Raw genomic sequence first — 20,740 nt, forward strand, 5'->3', positions numbered from 1 at the left:
CTTATCAAACATAGAACCAATTTATTTCTAATATCCATCTAAAATTATATGCAATGACAGATAACAAATTGTGATCTTTAAGTGCCTATATTAGAAGTATACTCATGCAAAATAATCGTTAAAATCGCAATCTGAAAATTCAACAAAAACATTTGTCATAATTAAATTGGCTATATTAGTTGCTTCTACGAGCGTAAAGAAAGTTATTAATTTTACAAGCCTTGTCATTTTTCTAATACCAAGTGATGTTATTCGGTCTTATTTTATGAGTTTCTTGGTAAACCTAATGTCTTGGTCAATATATCCATGAAAGCAGCAAAATTCTTTCACAAACAGAGAAGAATTGGATGTTTCTTTGAGCTGTTGTATTTGTAGCCGAAATGTCAAATTTGTTGAGGTTCCTTCTATTGATTTATGTGTTTTGATTGTTAGTATATAATCACTTAATCGTGTTGTGCTTGTCTGCTGATTTTTAAACTGCATTGAATTACATTGAAATTACGTGAATTTACTGCATCAGCCGTTTGAAACCTATCCCGCCAAACGAATCAATAAAATGACTTAAAGACGACACTTTTAATTGAACTTTTTGTAAACTAGCGCCATAACGGTGAACTATTTCTAGAACACAGCTTTTGTGAATGTTGATTAATTTGTTTGTGGATACTGAAGATGAGGAAAGTTTACTTTCTTGCTCACATTATTTTAAGGTAAGTTATCATACACAGTTAAAAATTATATTTGACTACAGTGATGAAAATTACAATTTTACGCTGTGTTTTTAATGATAAAATCATTGACTTGAATCGGATAGGTTTCTCATCAAAATATATCAAAAGTCATTATTTCTAAATCTCGGATAACGAATTTTAAATCTAGTCTAGAATTATTTATGTTCTGTTTTATATCTTTGAAAGAAACTGTACAAGTATTAATATTGTTTTGGATTCATATAACAATAAAAATATCAAAGAAAAAAAACTAACTTCAAGGTAAATTCTTAAATTCAAATAAAACATGACTCAAACAACAATAAGATTATATCAACCAACAGAGCGAATGGAAAACAACTGCCTTATTCCTGACTTGGTACATGCATTTTCTAAAGAAAATGGTGGTTAAAACCTGGCTTACATCGTACTATGTCGTACTATATTTCCTGTTATCCAGACAGAGAACTGTCAGCTTGTCGAGGGCAAGTATTGTGGTCGTCTTTCGGTAGTTGGAGTCTTTCGTCTTTAACTCTCAATCTGGACGTCCACTATTATACTATTTTTACAGGTAAAATGAAGGTAAAAACAAGTTAGATGTCTTCCCGATTGTCCCAAGTTTTGAAATGATAGGTTATAGTCTTAGCTAAAAATTAAAAATCGGGTATAAACCAAAAATATAAATTTAATTCAGAAATAAACTATTATTGTTAAAACAAAAAAATACTTTATGTTTTATAAACAAACTGAAATTAAATGTGGGCTAACTGGAATGACACTAATATGGTTGTTAATTCAGACAACAACAAAATCAAGGGTCGTGTCATTCACGGTCAATTGAGCACTATATATATATTAAATAAAATAGGCAAAATTGCGTTCATATAGATTAACAGATGAATTAAATTGCATAGGCGGGTCCAGGGGGGGGGGGCGGCCCCCCCCCCCCTTTTCGTGGGAAAAATTTGGTTGATTATATAGGGAATCATTGAATCATGACTGGAGCGACCCCCCCCCCCTTAGGTCAGTCAGCGGGCCCCCCTTAGGAAAAGTTCTGGATCCGCCACTGAATTGATACAGTCATGTTAAAAATCAAACAACGTTAACTCTAATGTTTACATTGTAGTTTTATACATCGGTGTTGACCAGGCATACATTTTCCACACAGGGTGTTACTCTAAACTATTCAAAGGTTAATATAACGATTTGATGAATAGAAGATGTTTATGTAGTGTCTTAAGTTATGAACTTGTCTTTTCGTCGTCTTTCGCATTTTGCAATTACATTGTAAGTTTATCTTCGGCTAATGAGTTTTGAAGGTCAGATTGTTATCTCTTGCCTCTATTTAGATAGACTATGTTGTTGCTTTTATTTCTATCATGAAAGTTTATGCAGAACAATAAACGTGTATTTTATCGTTATTATTCAATTCTTCGTCTTTCATTTTTTTATGTTTTATTAAACTCGAAAAGCATCATGCTTGAAATCAATTTTTTTCATGAAAACAAATAGAATTGTAAGTTCAGAGTTCATTATATTTCATTTTGTATCCCCCTCCCCTTCTTTATGTATGACCGCATTCCGATCTGCATGCTAATTTATCTTAAGTTTATAATTAAGGGAGGGAAAAGAAGTTAAAAAATTACTAGATCAAATTAGAAAGTTTACTTGTAATGTATTAGGTATAATACTCCTAATGATTTTTGTTTGTACTGTTGCATGCTATCGAATCAAAATGAATATCATATTTGTATGTGTAATAAAATCGCCAAAACAAGTACTTCCTATTGTCGAAACAGTTTTACCTGATTAATTGAATTAATGATTAAAAAAAAGTATTTATTTTCTCGTGTTTATTATTCTGATTTTAGGTATACCATTGCAATATCTCCGATGGAAAACGTAACACTTTTGTTAAATGAATTGTTAAAGGGTTACCATAGAGAAGTCAGACCTGGACTTGGAGGTATGTTTTAGACGAAATAGAAATTCCACTGGAAAGTGTATGATGTCTTCATTAAACATTTATATAGCTGTTATGCCAATAAATCTTACCAAACGAGGTAGAAAAATTTCACGCATTAAATCTTCATACATTTTGACATTTTTACTATACAGTTTAAGTATCATTAGTCTAACGTCTTTTCCGTCTAATCCATCAACGTCATTCGATTTGCGATTTAGACACAAAATTCTTGTTAGATGAAGATGGGCCATTGGCTTTAGCAAGATTCGCGGCAAAAAGTTCACATGTCGTGTCAATTTGGAAATAAAATGATTAAACTAAAGCCGTTGGATGAGGTATTGTAAATAAATTGCTCTGCCATCGGAGGAAATTAGGAATTATTTCTGAGTTCATTTACTGAAGCAATGTTAAGAAATGTAACAAGAACATTGTTCGTCACAGAAAATTGATTTCTATATCAGACATTGGAACAAATCTATAAAAGGAAATTAAATCTTGAAGCTTACCCTACAATACATGTTATTTTGGTGAAAATAAGGTCATAAAACAAAAATATTATAAACTAAATTAGAAATGATTGTTAACTATTTTAATTTAACAAGTGCAATCAATAATTTCTGTATGTGTTGAGAATTTTACATTTTGCCTATAACATCATTGCTTTGTTTTAAGTCATTATTTATGTGATATGTTAAAAGTGCTTTAGACCAATATTCTCTTTTATTTAAATCTGATGCTTATACTTGCTTTTTAATTCTTATGTGTTTTGATCTATTTGATAGTTATGTATGCTAATACATGCACTTAAGGCTATGTGTACTTGTCTTAGATGAAACTTTTTTTTTATGTTTTGTAATTTGTATTCAGAAACGTGTCCATTCTCCCAATCCAAAAATATAGTTTTAAATCAAATCCAGTCAACTTTATCTTAGAATCGAATTCAAAGTGCTTAAAAAAGAAAATCCTCCATTATGTTATAGGGAGTAACCATTTAGCTTCAAAAGGGAGTAAAATTTGTGTCTGAGTCAGAGCATTTATCACTTGTTTTTACTACGCTTTCAATTAAAGTATTATTTTTTTAATAATTTTAAAACGCTAAAAGGTATTGGGAAAATCTGGATTCAGAATATTTCTTTGTCACCTGCTCGTCAAATTGGGGATTGTAAATCAAATTATCTCTTTACTTTTTAGAAGAAAACATAACGCCCTCCCCTTTTTTTTAAGTTAAATGGTCGTTGGTCGTTCCCTTATGTTCCTTCGTGATTTTATTATTTTTCAGAGTGCGATATTGATATTGCAAAAAGTGGAATGTATGACTGTAGCTCCTTGAGTGTCAGATTTCCACTATATGAAGCAAAATTGACGCAAAGTGTCAAATATTTGAAAATTTACATAACCGAACACAGTAATTTCATGAAGTCATTTTTTTTATCTAAGTTATACCCAGTGCGTTCACTCAGTACAAATTTTGTTTATAATTATTTTTTATTTTTATTATTTATTAAATAAGAATACATTTGTCAATCTAAAATAGCTTCAATTGACAATTTGTACCTCTGACCATCTGTGTTATTTGACACCTCTGCAATCTGACGAAGTCGTAATTTTCGATTTTTCGACTTAAAGCGTTTTTCATTATTACATTTTTGCTGTTGCTGCTATAGACATTTCTTATGTCACAAACGAAATATCGGATTTAAGACTAAAGGTTTCTAGACTTCTTTAAAGTGAATACAATTCGGCGGATAACAATTATCGCTGACTTGGAAAGAAGTATCTAAAATGTAAAGACATGACATCTGGATAAGTCTTTAGATATGACTGCTAAATATGCGTTTTTTCTTCTTTTTTGTTGTTGTATATCATTAGGGTTCTGTTTGAAATTCAAGGTTTGTATGTCAATAACTCAACTTTTAAATGGACTCTCCGAAACGAGGACACACTTTTCTAATCAAGAAACAACAGTCGGAATCAACAATTGAATTTAAATAATAAAGCAATAAGAAGAAAAGGAAAAGAAAAAATCACCAGGGTTACCTCTACATTTTCTTTCTTGTACCTATTTTTCAACACATATCATCATACTTGACCAGGGAAATGGGGGGGGGACGCTTTTACTGAAATCAGAGAATTGTCTAACCTTTAAACTAATTGAACGTTATTAGATTGGCTTGGTCTGTAATGTCATTTGATGGTTCATGAAAAATAAATGTCTGATCTAATACTAATATATCACCAATTATACAGCTATCATGCCTTAACGTTAATAACACTCTGGTGTCAAGGGAAATTATGCCAGTAAGCAATATAAATTATACCAAGAACGTAAAAAAACTGTTGGCAGTTCAATGTTAGCTGTCTTTTATAGTCGCCCGAGGAGCCAATTATTTGTAATGTATTCAACAATACTAATCCCACTAGGAGGTCGTGTATGTATAAGATAACCCTAGTCTTTAACCATATTTATATATATGTGCATCGTCAATGTAAAAAACATATGAATACATTTCATCTTTCCCGAACTACATTTGTACATTGTGTTTCTGTATAATATCCCTTGATAGCATTTTATTGTGATATTTTTTTACATAAATTTAGTAGTAAACACTCACAGCAAAGCCACATAACTTTAGCTGAACGAGTATAAAGAGATTGTAATCAGAATCCCCCAAAAAATTCAAAGTATAATTGTATATCTATTAGTAAGAGAAAACTATAATTGTATATCTATTAGTAAGAGAAAAGTATAATTGTATATCTATTAGTAAGAGAAAAGTATAATTGTATATCTATTAGTAAGAGAAAAGTATATTGTATATCTATTAGTAAGAGAAAACTATAATTGTATATCTATTAGTAAGAGAAAACTATAATTGTATATCTATTAGTAAGAGAAAGGACATTATAAGTCAATTTTATCGCTGATTATTCTAACGTGTACTTCAATTATACGTTTGAGGAATAATATTGACACTGAAATCCGTAATCATGGTAATGCTGACACCATTTCTACAAATATAAACCGGAAATTTGACGCCGTCGTTTTTCCAGATAAGAGATATAGGCATATATATGTCTCTGATTATTCTTCCCAACTTTGATACTACGATTCATTCTTAATTTATGGTATAACCAGAGTCAATACTTTCTGGGATCTGGTTGTTGCTATGGTGTTAATCTTGGAGATCATTATACTTTATTTTAGTGTTACCATTATTCAAATTAACGAGAGGGACTTATATAGATAATGAACACGCTATGTGCAGTTAACTCGTTTATACGAAGCTTTGTAATATCAATGAAGTTGTTCATTTATTATGAAATAGCTTGTAAAATTCCATGAAGTTATCTATGTATAAAAACAATGGTATATGGAATCGACAATAACGATTTTTATAAAAAAAAAAAAACTAACTAAAGGAGTATAATTTAACCGTTGTGGTGTAAATCAATTGTATTTGTTGGTAAAAATATGATGGTATATATATGCTGTACATCTACTTCAGTTCTGACTAGACTAGAGACTTAATTTGTACAAAAATGACGTCAAATTATGTACTGTAGAATAAAAACAAATAATATCATATTTTAAAATGTTATCACATTACATCTAAAAACAATTTATGTCACATTACAATAATTCAAAATCGATGGCAACGGAAAAAGTTCCCGCGCAAATCAAATACCATGTGTTAAACGGGATTAACCAAAAAGAATTGTAGGGCTATATTGTCATTCACATTCCGATGAATTTAGTCAAACCGATTAGCCTGGCATTTGCGTTTCGCCTACTCTCAATTTTCACTCTAAGGAAATGAGTGTCTTGCAAACATTCAATAATTTGCATGATTTATCTCTGGTCCTTTGTTTTTAAACAGAACTGATGATTTGATAAGTGTAATTTTCAAATAAAAAGATGTTCGATATTATGACAATATGTGTTTCTTACTTTGAAGACTTTGTACATGTTGTAGAATAATGACCAATATGTGCAAGTTAAAGTAACTATAGGTTAGCTGTTCATTAATGAAAGTAAACGAGGAAGTTATTTATAAAATCAATGTATTTTTTAATGCACACAGACAATCGGGTTTTTTTTATGATTGAAATTCCGTGCTTGGACAGGTGCATGAGCACGTACAGTAGTATCGGCTTAAAAAGAACAGCTTCACGATTTAGATTAACACCAAATGCTATTTCAAAATTTGCATTAATTTATCTCTATTTATTAAACAGTATTCATTCTTTCACTTACGAAATCGGTGTTTCGTCAGTTGTTAACCTATATGATAACATCTGTTTGGTTGTGTAGTGCAAACAATTTTGTTAAGAGACTATCATGAGTACACTGTCGCATCATTAGACATTAGAAGTATTGCTAATTACTTTTCAGGACCTGCAATAAGAATAGAAACAGATATATTAGTACGGAGCATGGGGCCAGTTAAGGAAAGTGAAATGGTTTGTACAATTAGAATCAATATGTTGTCCAGTACACTATTGTTTAACAGGTGTCACGCTATTATGGCTGATTTCTAATTCTTGTCTCTCTCAATTGAATTGATAAAGACATATTTAGACTCTTATAAACCAACTTTTCAAATATATCTGCATTGGTGTTTTCCCAACATATGTAATTTTGTAACTTGATCGTCATGCAAGTCTGAAGTACTTTTTATTTTAATGAACTCGCCGTTCTAGTAAAAAAATAGGGCACCAACATTAATATATAGATAGTTAAAACTGAATGCATAAACCTGCATGGTTACTTACTTATCAATACCAACGAAACAAACGTTAAGAATAAAATATACATTTAATTTAGACATCAACTAGTTAAACGTAATTACTTTTCTTAATTCATTGGCATAGTCATGAAAAAATAATTACCAGGATAGACGTATATATGTATGCAAATAAATTAGCTTATTACTCATAATAATAAGGGAAAATAGGTGTGTACAACCTAAATGATATATGAACAATATCGGACCTTTAAAGAATGGCAGACAACTAGCCAACTAGTTAAGAAATTCATATAATCGGTCTTAATAACAACCCAACAATGTTAGATATGTAGGAAGCAAATTTTGGTTCTTCCCTGGCCGGGATTTGAACATTTATATGATCGGAGTTTTTATCTTATAAATATATAAACATGAAACATTAAGCTCCTTCTGGTCAAAGCTCTAATAACTAGTACTGTTTCCAACAATAGTCCATAAGTTTCACATATTCTGTCGATATAGGTTTAATGTCTTTTGGAAGTGACAAAAGTTAATTTTTCAATATCTTAAATGTTTAAATAGCGCCAGTCTTAGTTTATTATTCTATAGTCCTCCAAGAGGAAATATTTCTTATCCCCAGGAACATATGTTAAACCAAGTTTGTCAAGTCTATCTTCATCAGTAAATATGTACCCTATACGGAGTTTGGTGAAACACTTTCGTATAATCAAAGTACTGAAGTACTGAACATCGGATGATCGCATGTTCTTGTGGATGGTCAAAAGCACTTGTCATAGAAAAAAATCACATCTCTACATCTGAAACTGAGGTTAATAAACAGAGATATATTTTTTTCTGAGACAAGTTCGTGCGTGGATGATGAATAAATGACAGGCAATTCAACCTCACCGTAATAACTATTATAGTGTAGGGATACAAATCAGTATACACTGGTTTGTTGTTATATATTATAGTAAAATAACAGTTACATGTATATATAATTTCATCCATTTGTATATCATTCTATTCTACTATTCTAATAATAGCGCAATGCAAGTGCATGGTGGATACTCTTCTGGAAAAATTCGATTTTTCTAAAAGATTGGATATGAGTAGTCATTCATATTTTCCCGCAAAAACAATTACAGAGTTAACGGTCCTTTCCGGTGTTGTCGCAAAACATTCTTGAGATATTCTTCCGCACTTTTTACGACAATACATTTTCATATTATTAATTTATGTTCTAAACAAAAATATTTTTTTCAGTATTCATTGAAGAGATGTGTTTATAACAAACGATAAGGAATGTTAGTTTGCACTCGTTGGTACCCGCATATTTATCAGTTTTATAGATCAGTTAAAAACCAAAAACAAGAGATTCGTAATGGAAATCTAGGCGATAACAAAACATCGGAATGCCCTCACGGTCATCGTGATGTAATAAAATCGTGGGACATTAAATAGAATTCTTGATCTTGACCAAGTTTGATATCTTAATATGAAAATAACTTTCATGAACATTTACTATATTATTGGGCTTATTCTACCACCGTATTATTGCTTTAATTATAAAATTAGTATAAGCATGCATGGTTCCAGTAATTCCATTTGTGATAAAAAAAAAAAATCAATACAAAAAAAATCTTCAGCAACTGACGAGAAGAATATTTGCTGTATAAGATAACGTTTAGAATGTTTTATACGGAGAAAGGACAGCCCAAATGATACTCTTCTAATTCAACACCATATAACGTTAGTTAGTTACATCATATTCCTATTTCTTACAGCTGGCTGTAATGACTGATAAGTTCAACTGACCACATCTTTTTTCAGATAAGTAGTTGCATTTTCTAGACATGTTTGCATTAGATGAAAGTATTAATGCAGAATAGTACATGTAGTTTAAACGTTCAAATGTATAAAGTGTTATTTTTTTCAGTCATATTCAATGCAATGCTACTTGCGACAACGTTGGTATGACAACCGACTTCGATTTAATCTAGAGAACATAACAGAAGTCACATTGAGTAATAGTTTCCTGAAGTATATCTGGAAGCCAAATACTTATTTCATAAATGGAAGACGATCACAGCAACCAAATATTACAGTTCCAAATGTATTTGTAAGGATACGACAAGACGGCAGAATTTATATGTCCCGAAGGTAAGGTTGATATAAGATATCGTGGCTTCTTAAAGATAAAATTAGGATAAATCTTATCATCTTTCACCATCCTCCTTTCTTGACTTTCTAACAAATTAAGCTATATATCAAAAATAACACTAAGGGAACCACCATTCGATTTTCAAGAGGCCGAGTCGAAAAAAAAATTTGGGGGTGTAGATTGACTACTAAGTATTCATTTTCATCTGTTGCAGTGCATGCTTATTTCTTTTGCCGCTTTTGCACAAAAAAAATATTTCAGTTTAAATAATTACATAACATGTATATTTCATTTTAATACGTTATTTTGATTGACTAACAGCAATCTCGCGTCCTTCTGAAATTACACAATGAAATGTAACATTCATGATGACACGAGGTCCTTCAATAACATGCACATGTTAATTAAAGAAAAACTTGATAGAAATCGTGTTTTCTTGATCCTAGCTGAAAATGTAATAAAAAGTATTGTAAAAGCGTTGACCGGGCGCCCATTTTTAGAATGAAGCGCTTCTTCGCTTCATACAAAATGTACTTCGGTCAACACCTTTATACCCCAATGAATTTACAAAAAGAAGCATTCAATCCTTAAATGTTTCCTGCATTTTGTGTTACAGGATATTCATTTTATTCCTATCAAGGTCACTTATTTACAACGCTTATCAGGTCAGCATTTCATTTTCAAAATCCATCTCCACCGGAACATCAAATGATCGTCCCCTTAGTGTTATAGAATTGCATACATATGTTATCAATCTATTCTAAAGACTCGGTTTACAATATATCATTTTTTGAGAGGGTGAAAATGTGTATTTATGCCAACATATTGCATTCATTTGCCCTATTAATATTGAAAAAGCAAAAACTATTTTAAGGTTTAAAATAAAACGAAAAGAAAATTCACCGGGGTAAAAATTCGACATCACATGTCTAAAAGCGGGACGAAAGATACCAGAGGGACAGTCAAACTCATAAATCGAAAACAAACTGACAACGCTTTATAAATGCTAACTTGCTATTGAAGAATTATACGTTTTATTTGGTTTCCGTTCTACAAGCTGTATTTTCTTTCAATACAAATTATCAGCTAAACTATTTTTGAAGAACCTTTGCAACAACTCTTTCAAGGCAACTTATGATGATATGTTGATAAACTAAATTTTTGTTGTTTTGCTTGTGCTTTGATTTTTTTATCTTAAATACCGGTATTGTAAATATTGGTCTTTTTCCTATATTGATTTTTATATTGAAAGTTTTAATGTGTATATTTGAACATTAAAACCTCAGAAAAATATTTTACATCACCTTTTTTTTTTACCTCTCCTAAATCTGAATATAGTTTTTATTCGTTTTTTATGTCAGGAATTGTTAAGTTTGTATTTCCAGCTTGATTCAAATACATATTTGTACTTGTATATTGAATATTTTTAATGAACGTTTGTTTTAGATTAACAATTCATGCTGTTTGTCCAATGAAGATGATGGAATATCCTATGGATAGACCTGTCTGTCCACTTATTATCAGTAGTTGTAAGTTAGTCATTTACACATCTAAACTCAGATGCCTTTTGTGTTTCATGCCGATCTGATTCGTCTAATTCATCCTTTCACAACGATATTCTGGAGTATGTTTTTAGTGTGTTGTTGTACCATTGTCACAGGTTAAGAACCTGTAATTTAATAGGTAAAGTTTGTTGTTGTTTGCCAAATTTGTTATTTTGTACTTTTTTAACATAAATCGGACCGTTGGTTGTGGTATTTGAATTGTTCTAAATTTTGGTATGTATTTGCTCTTTATGTCTTGAGTGTTAACGGTTTTGTCAGTACTTCGGTGTTGACATGAATATCAATTAGATGGTCATTTTTATAAATTTCCTGTTTACAAAACTTTAAATTTTTCGAAAAACTTAGGATTTTCTTATCCCAGGAAAAGATTACCTTAGCCGTATTTGGCACAACTTTTTGGAATTTTATTTCCTTAATGCTCTTGTACTTTGTACTTGTTTGGCTTTAACACTTTAGTTTTATAACTGTTTTGATCTGAGCGTCACTGATGAGTCGTAGACGAAACGCGCGTCTGGCGTATTAAATTATAATCCTGGTACCTTTGATAACTATTGGCAAGGTGTGTTCAACTCTTAACTTGGTGTTAAACACAAGCAATCACACAATCACACATAAAACATCATCCACACTTTAAATCCTCAAATTTGAAAATAAAAATGTAAAAATAAAAAGGAAGATATAACATAACGAAAAACCCATAACTGCAAGAACATCTATGCCTCAGATTTTTGGGAATCTAATTATTTTCTATTTTTATAATAGCATTTCACATCAAACTACAAAACGAAGCCGGCATACATGTATTCAAAGAAATAAAATAGAACCAAAACATTTAATATTCTTTCTTATTCGTAGCTAGAGGAAAAAATCAACATTTTCCTTTTTAAGTATAGATTGATAAAATGTTTGATTAACATAAAAACTTGAAACTATGTAAATTCAATTGATATTTGTAGACGGATATACAGTTAACGACATACTGTATATATGGAAAAATGGACAAGATAAGTCAGTGGAAATGTATGAAGGTGTCACTATGTCACAATTTAACATCCGGGGAATACAAACCAAGAACCTCACTAAGATAGATCATAACGGTAAACATTATTTTTTTGTGTATAAAAATCTTTAAAAGAAGCTTTTATTTGAAAAAAAAAGCAGATGTGGTATGATTGCCAATGAGACAACTCTCTACAAAAGTCAAATGACACAGAAATTAACAGCTATAGGTCACCGTACGGTCTTCGACAATAAACATAGCCCATATTGCATAGTCAGCTATAAAGGGCCCCGTAATCACAAATGTAAAACAATTCAAACGAGAGAAGTAACGACCTAATTAATGTACGGTGAAAAGATAAACGAAACACGAATATGTAACACAGCAACAAACGACAACCACTGAATTACAGGTTTCTGACTTTGGATAGGCATATACATACAGAATGTGGCAGGGCTTAATATTATATCGGAATCCTCCCTAACTTAGGACAATAGTGTAACAGTACAATATAAAAATGAACTATAAAACTCAGTTGAAAAAGGCTTAACTCATCAGATGGATATAGATAGAAATACATTTAACAAAAATATATAGTGGACGTGGCCGGGTACTTGTACAACCCTACAACAAGGACACTAAGTACATATCAGAAAGTAATCGCAGCTACTGACAGCTATGTCAAAGCCAATAACAACTAATAAAAAACCAACAGATTGTAGATACATAAAAATGCATATGTATATAACAACAATGTGTTTTGCTTTAAATGTATCTATAGATATTGAAAATTGAAAATTGAAAATTGAAAAATTTCCCTGTTGGAATTTGATATATTTGAAATCATCACATTCTCAATTATTTTAATTCACTCTTGTATTTTTAATTTAATTTGCATATCAGAGAATAAATGAAAATTTGAGCTAACATAGGAGAAGTTACATGTGGTAATGGTTGTATCATTGCATAACCTACCATGCCTAATAAACTAAAGTGTATAAAAAGTAAAATCACAAAAATACTGTACTCCGAGGAAAATTCATAACGGAAAGTCTCTTATCAAATGGCAAAATCAAAAGCTCAAACACATCAAACGAATGGATAACAACTGTCATATTCCTGACTTTGTACAAGTATTTTCTAAGGTAGAAAATGATGGATTTAACCTGGTTTTAAAGCTAGCTCAACATCTGACTTGTATGACAGTCGTATACAATTCCACTGTATTGACAATTATAAATTATCGTGGTGTTCTTTTGTTCTAATGTCTACGTGTTCATTTTGCAATTCCTAATGTATCAATTGGATTGATTTTAATGTAACTTCTCCTGTCCTTTGTATCGTATTTTAACATTTGAGTCTGTTTCATTATACAAATAGAATGAACTAAAAGATAAAATAATACTTGTAAAACAATAACGTGAGGAGAGACCAAAGTGGCAAAAAGTAAGTTAGTGGAAAAAAACCAACAGATAACTACTAGTATCTTTTTTAAGCAGAAGACCTATGTGACGAGAACATTGCTTTTTTGGGCAAAATTAATTCCCCGTTTTACTCCAGTTGTATAAGAGGTTATTATTTTAAGAATTATACGGATTGTAGTTATTTTGATGAAATGTACATGCTAGTAAGAAAATGAATGTAAGAAAATACTTCGTGACATGTTTAATAAGGTTGACGCTTTTATATCTTACCGAAACATCTCCCTCCGATAATTACTCAACAATAAAGGAATGATTGTATATTTTACAGGAGAGCATTCTGTTCTTGAGGTATACTTCCATTTAAAACGCCACGTAGGTTTTTTTGTGCTTCAAACATATCTACCTTGTACCCTGATAGTATGTTTATCTTGGGTTTCTTTCTGGATAAACAGAGATGCAGCTCCTGCAAGAGTTTTACTAGGTAAGTCAGACACTGTACAATTATAGAATGTCTAGAACTTTCGTTTTGAAAGCTTAAAAGAGAGCCGAAAGATACCAAAAGTCATTCAAACGCATAAGTTGATAACAAACTGACAACGCCATGGCTAGACAAGAAAAAAGACAAACATGAAAACACACAAACGACAGTACATAAATCCCAAAATAAAAAGACTGGGCATAACGAAACACTTCAGAAACTGGAAGCGCACTCAGGGATAAATATTGTGCAATTTACCAGCACATAGACATTGAAGTCAACAATTGAGAGACAACCCTCATTATGACTGTTATATGGACAATACAAATACAGGTTTTTATGATCTAGATGTTATTGTAACGGTCTGTTATAGAAACGGTGACCACACTTGTAAATGCGCTGTATTCTAGTTTCATACCAAATTTTACTTGATGTTTAAAGCTTTTTTTTTGCAAAACATTCAAAGAAATAAACCTACATGAATAATACCAATCTTTCAAGTAATATTTCATTACTTCTATCAATTGAAGGAGTGACTACTATTTTGTCAACTGCCTCTACAGGAATGATGGTGAGGGATGGTTTACCCAGAGTTCCGTACGCTACTGCACTTGATGTTTATCTTAATGTATGTATTGTATATAACCTGGCCGCCATGATAGAATACGCTGCTGTTAATTATTTCACCAAAATAATTCCAAAAGAAGGATCAACTAGTGATAGCGAAGAAGAACAGGTAATAAGATAAGAGACGCATAATTATAACTACTTATAAACATTACATGCAAAATATCAATTCTTTCAATACAAGAATGTAATTAAAAATAAAACGTCAAATGAAAAATATCGAAAAAAAAGATTTTAAACATTACTTTTCATCGTATTTGAATTACATGTCAGGTTATACATAGGTAGTTGCACTGCTTAGACTAAGCTAACTCTGGTTGAAGTGTGTAAGAAAACAGTCGAAAGAAGAAAGAATCGTTGCTCGTCTATATTTTCATGTGTGTATGTTTATTGTAGAAAGAAATTAAGTCGCTAGAAGACCAATCAATTTCACCTTTAAGGTGTCTTTTCAAAATGCACTCTGCTACCAAATAACTCTATAAAATAAATCAGAAATAACATTTTTATATTATTTGCTTTTCGCGATTGGGTTAACATCAAGCCAATTTACCAGAAATGTAAATAACCCAGAGTAAGGGTCGTTTTGGATAGCTTGAACATTTATATATATTTTTTTATAATTATTAAACTTTCATTTCCTAGATATATTGATATAATGAAAAGTTGTATTTTTCATAGAGTTTTTTTATATACCTTTGACTAAGAACAGACTGTTTTTGTCGTTAAAATCTGAAGGACTAATCTAATTCCAATAAACTTACCCGTAGTTCAACAGAATATTGTTTTTCGAAATAACCGACAACAAAAAGTCAGTCCTTAAAAGTATTGGTAGTATTATATTTTTTTTTATTGGAATTACTTTTTGTGCTTTCCAAAGAAAAATACGGATGTTGCCAAATTTATCAAAAGATATATATGTTGACATCTTGTATTCGCTACTCTTTTAACCTTAAATTTGATTTCAATGAAAATAATTCAATTTCACATAAAGCCATTGAGCATCAGGATTGAACAGTTTGAAATTCATCATATGATAAATCATCCTTGATGGTTATGAATTTGGGAGCTCTGTTCCGTTGTAAACAGAAAGTTGTAACCCTTTCATTTCTGAGAGATTAGGCGTTATTTGTGAACTGTATTAGCTAATGAAAAACGGAGACAGAAACATAAAAAAACATTAGTGGTATATAGGAGTTTAAATATACATTGTGTTACAGTGCGTATTGCCAATTAATACAAGGATGTGATGAGTAAACAATCCAACTACAACATTTTACCAAATAATATAAGTTGATAAGCCTGTTTAAAATATGTATCTAATCGAGAAACCACCTCTATTATATTCTACATTCTTTTCATAACTTAACACCATTAGCGTTTGTTTTCATTTGTAGATTCCTGTCACTGATCCTAAAAGTAACGGTATAATATCAACTGAGTCAAATGTAAGACATTATAGCTGTCACAACTTGTTCCTTCGATGCTTAGTTGGGAATTATCAGTTCCGTAATCAAAATGTAGCTAGAGCGGACCTCGAAAATGGAAACAGCGTCAGTAAAATTGACATGACATCACGATATTTTTTTCCGGCATCGTTTATTTTCTTTCATGCTTTTTATTGGAGTTGGTACTGGGATTCAGGCAATTTTCAAATATCTTAAAAGCATGAAACATTTTAAGGAATGTTGTGTCGAACCAGAGCTAGATTTTTATATTGTTTTCTGAAGAAAGTCTTGCAGTTATAAATAAAGTGAATAAAATTCTCCCTCTTCCCTCTTTTTAAAAAAGCACAAAATACACACTGCAATACTCGTTCAGTAAAGGTAGCAAGTCAAAATGGTAACGGAAAATGACCGATATTCGCCAGGCGTTCCTATTTGAATAAACTTTGTGGAGAACAAGGAAACAGCAACACAACGACACAGAAATCGGCATTAAGGATTTCTAATATTATTTGGTTGGTTTTATCAAATCTTATATAAAAAAACTTACTACTTTTGTGACATATCATATCAAAATTATAGAAAAGTCTATCGGGTTTACTCAAAACATGGGAAATTTTATGTTGAGGGGGTTTGTAATTCAGTTTTACAGCTTCATACATATTATTTTTTACCTTTTCAAATTTGACCAATCACAACATTATCTAACAATTTATTCCCCAAAGTTTTTTAATTCCATCCCCCTTCTGACTAATTTATGCATCAAATATAATGAAATAGATTGTAAAGGAGTATGAAAGCAATTTGCAATTTATGTCCACACTAGGTACTCTATTTTAGAACATAATCTAAATACGATAACTGTGTCCCCTGAAAAAATTAATGTAGAATCCCTCTTTAGATCGATTCAAACTAATCTACCTCTTTTTGTGTTACATTTAAGACCAATTGAAGATCTATTAAAAGCGTTCATATTGGGCTTTAATCGATCTAAAGTGAAGCAGTTAAGTATAAATCGATCTTAATGTCTAAGTGTGAACGGGGTCTTAGCCATTTATATATATTTGTACTGCACTCGTTCTATTTGAGCAGCCAAAATGCGTTGATTGTATATTTCTATGTCATATACAGTCGCTGATCCAATATCACCTTTCCTCATGAACAGCATTAAATAGCAGTTGCCAAACTATATTTAATTATTCAAACGACCTCTTCAAACTGTTTTTGTTTCAAATGTATACAACGAAGCGTTGACTATATATCGGCCCGAAACGGGGAAAAAGCTCGGCACAGCCTTTTTTCCGTTTGAAGGATCGTGTGATTTGAAACAGTTTTCAAATAAAAACTGCTTTCTCTCTTTTATCAAAAGCTTAAATGATAACATAAGCACTTTACTCTGTAATCATATACCGTCATGAATTATTTGATTCGGCCATTTGTATTTTAATTTACATTTCAATGAATGAACATCTGAAGCCAATTTTTAGAAATAACCCATTTCTACTACTAATGTTATTGACTAGGCCTTACAGTGGCTTTAGATGATTTGCGTGATGAGTAGACGTACTATATTGTTATTTTCTTACCCTTTTGATGCTTTTTGTTTTAGAAAACGGACGAACAGACGCACAGACCATAAAAGATAATGCCGATAAATGGGCCATAAAAACTGGTTTTTTTTTTTAATTTAGTACGAGAGTAGCACAAGTGTACTTCAATCTAAATCGTTAGTAGTACTATTAGTAAAGAACGTCACCATTTAGGAGTTTTTAGTCTTCGATTATTACATCGTAATTTATTTGGCCTTTTTAACTGTTTTTGATTCGATCGTCACTGATCAGTGTTTTGTAGACAAAACGCGCGTCTGGCGTTAATACATATTTTCAATCATGGTATCTTCGATGAGTTCATTGACTCTAAAAAGAAATCCATACCGATTAACATACTGTACTTTTAAAAGCGTAACAATTCTACTGATTGAGTATTTGAAAAAAAGCTTCAGAAAAGAGTATCAAGTAATTTAATTAATTCCGTTCGAATGCCGATTTGAATTTTTTGCTGTTCGTATTTGTGAGCAAGTGTGCTTCGGGAAGGGGTAGGACATATCTCGTGACATGAATGTTCATTCTTGCATATTCAATCAGCTGAAAATGACACGAAATAAATTTTAATTGATACCTTTAAAGTTACTGCATTTTCACGGCCTTAAAGGGAAACTTCGCAAAAAAATCAAAAATTGATATTATGTCCATTCTATATAGAAATGCTCAAATTTATAGATATTAAAGTTTTATTCCACTAGATAAGAGATCACCATCGATTTTAAATTTAGAGTGTCAATTCTCTGCGTTCCGCCATTTTGTCGTCTTCCCCGATTAAAAATCACAATATGTCTATAAACCACAAAGGACCAAAACTACAGTAACCGATGTAGTCGTAATTGCGTGTCGATATCTTGTCAATCGTACGGTTGTTTTATCTGACAAACTAACTTGATACGGAACATGTTCTTATTTTTTTTAAATAACCATAGTCTGTTATTTTTAAACTGTTAATATTGGAATTAGTTAAAAAGTCAAAGTTTAAATCATAAATAAGTGTTCCGTGAAAACTGTTTTCGTAAATCTAATTCGTTTATAATTCTTTAAAGTAATAAATTTTATTCAAATAAATTCGGATCTTCCCTCATTTGATCACCAGCATGAATAAAGGTATTACTCCCAGCTTGAAGGTATTGTGAGGGGTGTGAGTTGACACGTCCAGGTATTCAAGCGATTTCCTGTCGGGCTTGCAAGTTCATGCATCGTTTCACTTCTGTAGGTATTGATCAGTGTACACGGCCGATAACTTATAACTCTCCATTTTGAACTATCAGGTGTATAATATACATCTCTGTCTTGCGTGTCCGAAAGTGATATAATATACTAGTCATTACTAAACTCATACGCTTGTTTATAAATAACATTACTGGTGTAAAGAATATTATTTATAAAAATATAAATAATACCAAAAAAAAAAAAAAAGATTTGATAAAATAAAAATCTATTTACATTTTTTTTCCAAGGTTTAATTTGGGAAAATTTAATATATACTCGTTGTCAATAGTAAAGGACAGATTGGAATATACCAGAAATATTGATTTAAAAAAAATGTACGCACTTCCATTGAACATAAGAAAGAAACATACATTTTGTGTAAATTGGGGTAACAGTTTTGTAAATAGACTAGTCCACGTATGCCAACAGTATGTAATCATCGAATTCGATAGACTACTGTATACCAAAAGAAGAAGAAGAAGAAGAAGAAGAAGAAGAAGAAGAAGAAGAAGAAGAAGACCAATTTGATTTAAATACAGGTCGATATAATAACTTGCTTCGGTTCATCGAAGTTATGAACATAGTAAAATCACAAATTTATATATCAATTAGATCGTTCTCCAATAAAGGAAGAAATTCGACATCATCACAATTGTTCCGACATTCATGTAAAACATATGCAACTGGACGTACACTAATACACCCCAAGGGATGTGAATATTTTCTAGGAAAACTTTTGAGTATTAAAGTTTCATATTGATTTCGGGATTTATTTTCTTTCTTGATATTCAATGACAGCAATTTAAAGAATAAACTGCTTGTCCGCTTTAGGGGTATTCTTGCCAGTTGAATAGACTTACAATTACATTCAAAAATAGGGAAATTAAGGTGACATTAAATTCGTTGTCTTTTTTTTTAAACATCGTTGGTCAAATAGCTAAAGTATTATTCGTTGTGAGAAGAAGACTATTTTAATAAGGACGCTCCCGATTATGAATAAATTTGGTTGACGTTTTTCACACTTGAAAAGAATTTCTATTCGCAATTTTTCGATTCCATTCCTGTCAATTTTTTAAAACATCTTTTTTTTTCAAATAGCTGAAGTATTCATGCGTTGTGAGATTTAAAATATTTTGATGAGAGCATTAATTCCTAAATAGGTAAATAAAGATCGCTTTGGATGGACTAAATTATATAATTGCAATCTGTTTGAAATATTAAAGGTTGGCGATTTTAATTTAAAAAAGTACAATTTTTAGTTCATACACTCGTGTTTAGAAGGCTATTTTTATTTATAAATTTATTCAATTAAAATAATTCAGTATTTTATCGTTACAAAACTAATCAGAAGTCATAATTCATTTAAAAGTGAGCTTATGCAAAATATATAAAAATATACAACAGCTATCCAGTTATTGTGCGACCTTATTTCTCCCGTAAATTCATTTTAATTCTTTTTCTTACTTTTCTGTGTCTATAACTATAACTGACTCCCGTATATCATTCATACAAAATGTTGTTCACACCTGAAATGCTGAACCGTGACGCCTAGGTGTCACTGAATGAAGATCAAAAGATTAGAATTACATAATGCTGATCTTTTAATTACCTTAAGTTTAACTACGCATTCAACATTCACTAAGTGTCACAAATTAATACACATTTAATTTCCATAGTACAAGCAAGTGAAAATGTTTTCTGGAATGAAGCAAAAAAGTTCAGAATACAAACATGTATTTTTTAATACACTATCGATCGTGTCAGTTTCATATGTTTGTTTAAAGTATTTGAAAAAAAAAATCGTGAAAATGTTCAATTGTA

At 31.0% G+C, this 20,740-nt stretch overlaps 1 protein-coding gene across 1 annotated transcript; it reads left to right on the forward strand.

The window, feature by feature from the left end:
- The first annotated feature begins 609 nt into the window (after positions 1-609).
- Positions 610-16,420, forward strand: LOC143043507 (gamma-aminobutyric acid receptor subunit alpha-6-like). The gene is made up of 9 exons (XM_076215791.1): positions 610-710; positions 2,582-2,676; positions 7,070-7,137; positions 9,343-9,566; positions 11,014-11,096; positions 12,089-12,229; positions 13,885-14,037; positions 14,565-14,770; positions 16,056-16,420. The coding sequence occupies exons 1-9, from the start codon at positions 673-675 to the stop codon at positions 16,320-16,322; spliced, it is 1,275 nt and encodes a 424-aa protein (XP_076071906.1). The 5' UTR covers positions 610-672; the 3' UTR covers positions 16,323-16,420.
- The last annotated feature ends 4,320 nt before the right edge of the window (positions 16,421-20,740 follow it).

The sequence above is a fragment of the Mytilus galloprovincialis genome, chromosome 8, assembly GCF_965363235.1.
Source record: "Mytilus galloprovincialis chromosome 8, xbMytGall1.hap1.1, whole genome shotgun sequence".
Classification (NCBI taxonomy): domain Eukaryota; kingdom Metazoa; phylum Mollusca; class Bivalvia; order Mytilida; family Mytilidae; genus Mytilus; species Mytilus galloprovincialis.

Coding starts and splice junctions, on each gene's coding strand:
- LOC143043507 (XM_076215791.1), top strand. CDS start 673: ATGAGGAAAGTTTACTTTCTTGCTCACATTATTTTAAG. Junction 12,230..13,884: donor CACTAAGATAGATCATAACG/GTAAACATTATT, acceptor TATATTTTACAG/GAGAGCATTCTGTTCTTGAG. Junction 14,771..16,055: donor GTGATAGCGAAGAAGAACAG/GTAATAAGATAA, acceptor TTTCATTTGTAG/ATTCCTGTCACTGATCCTAA.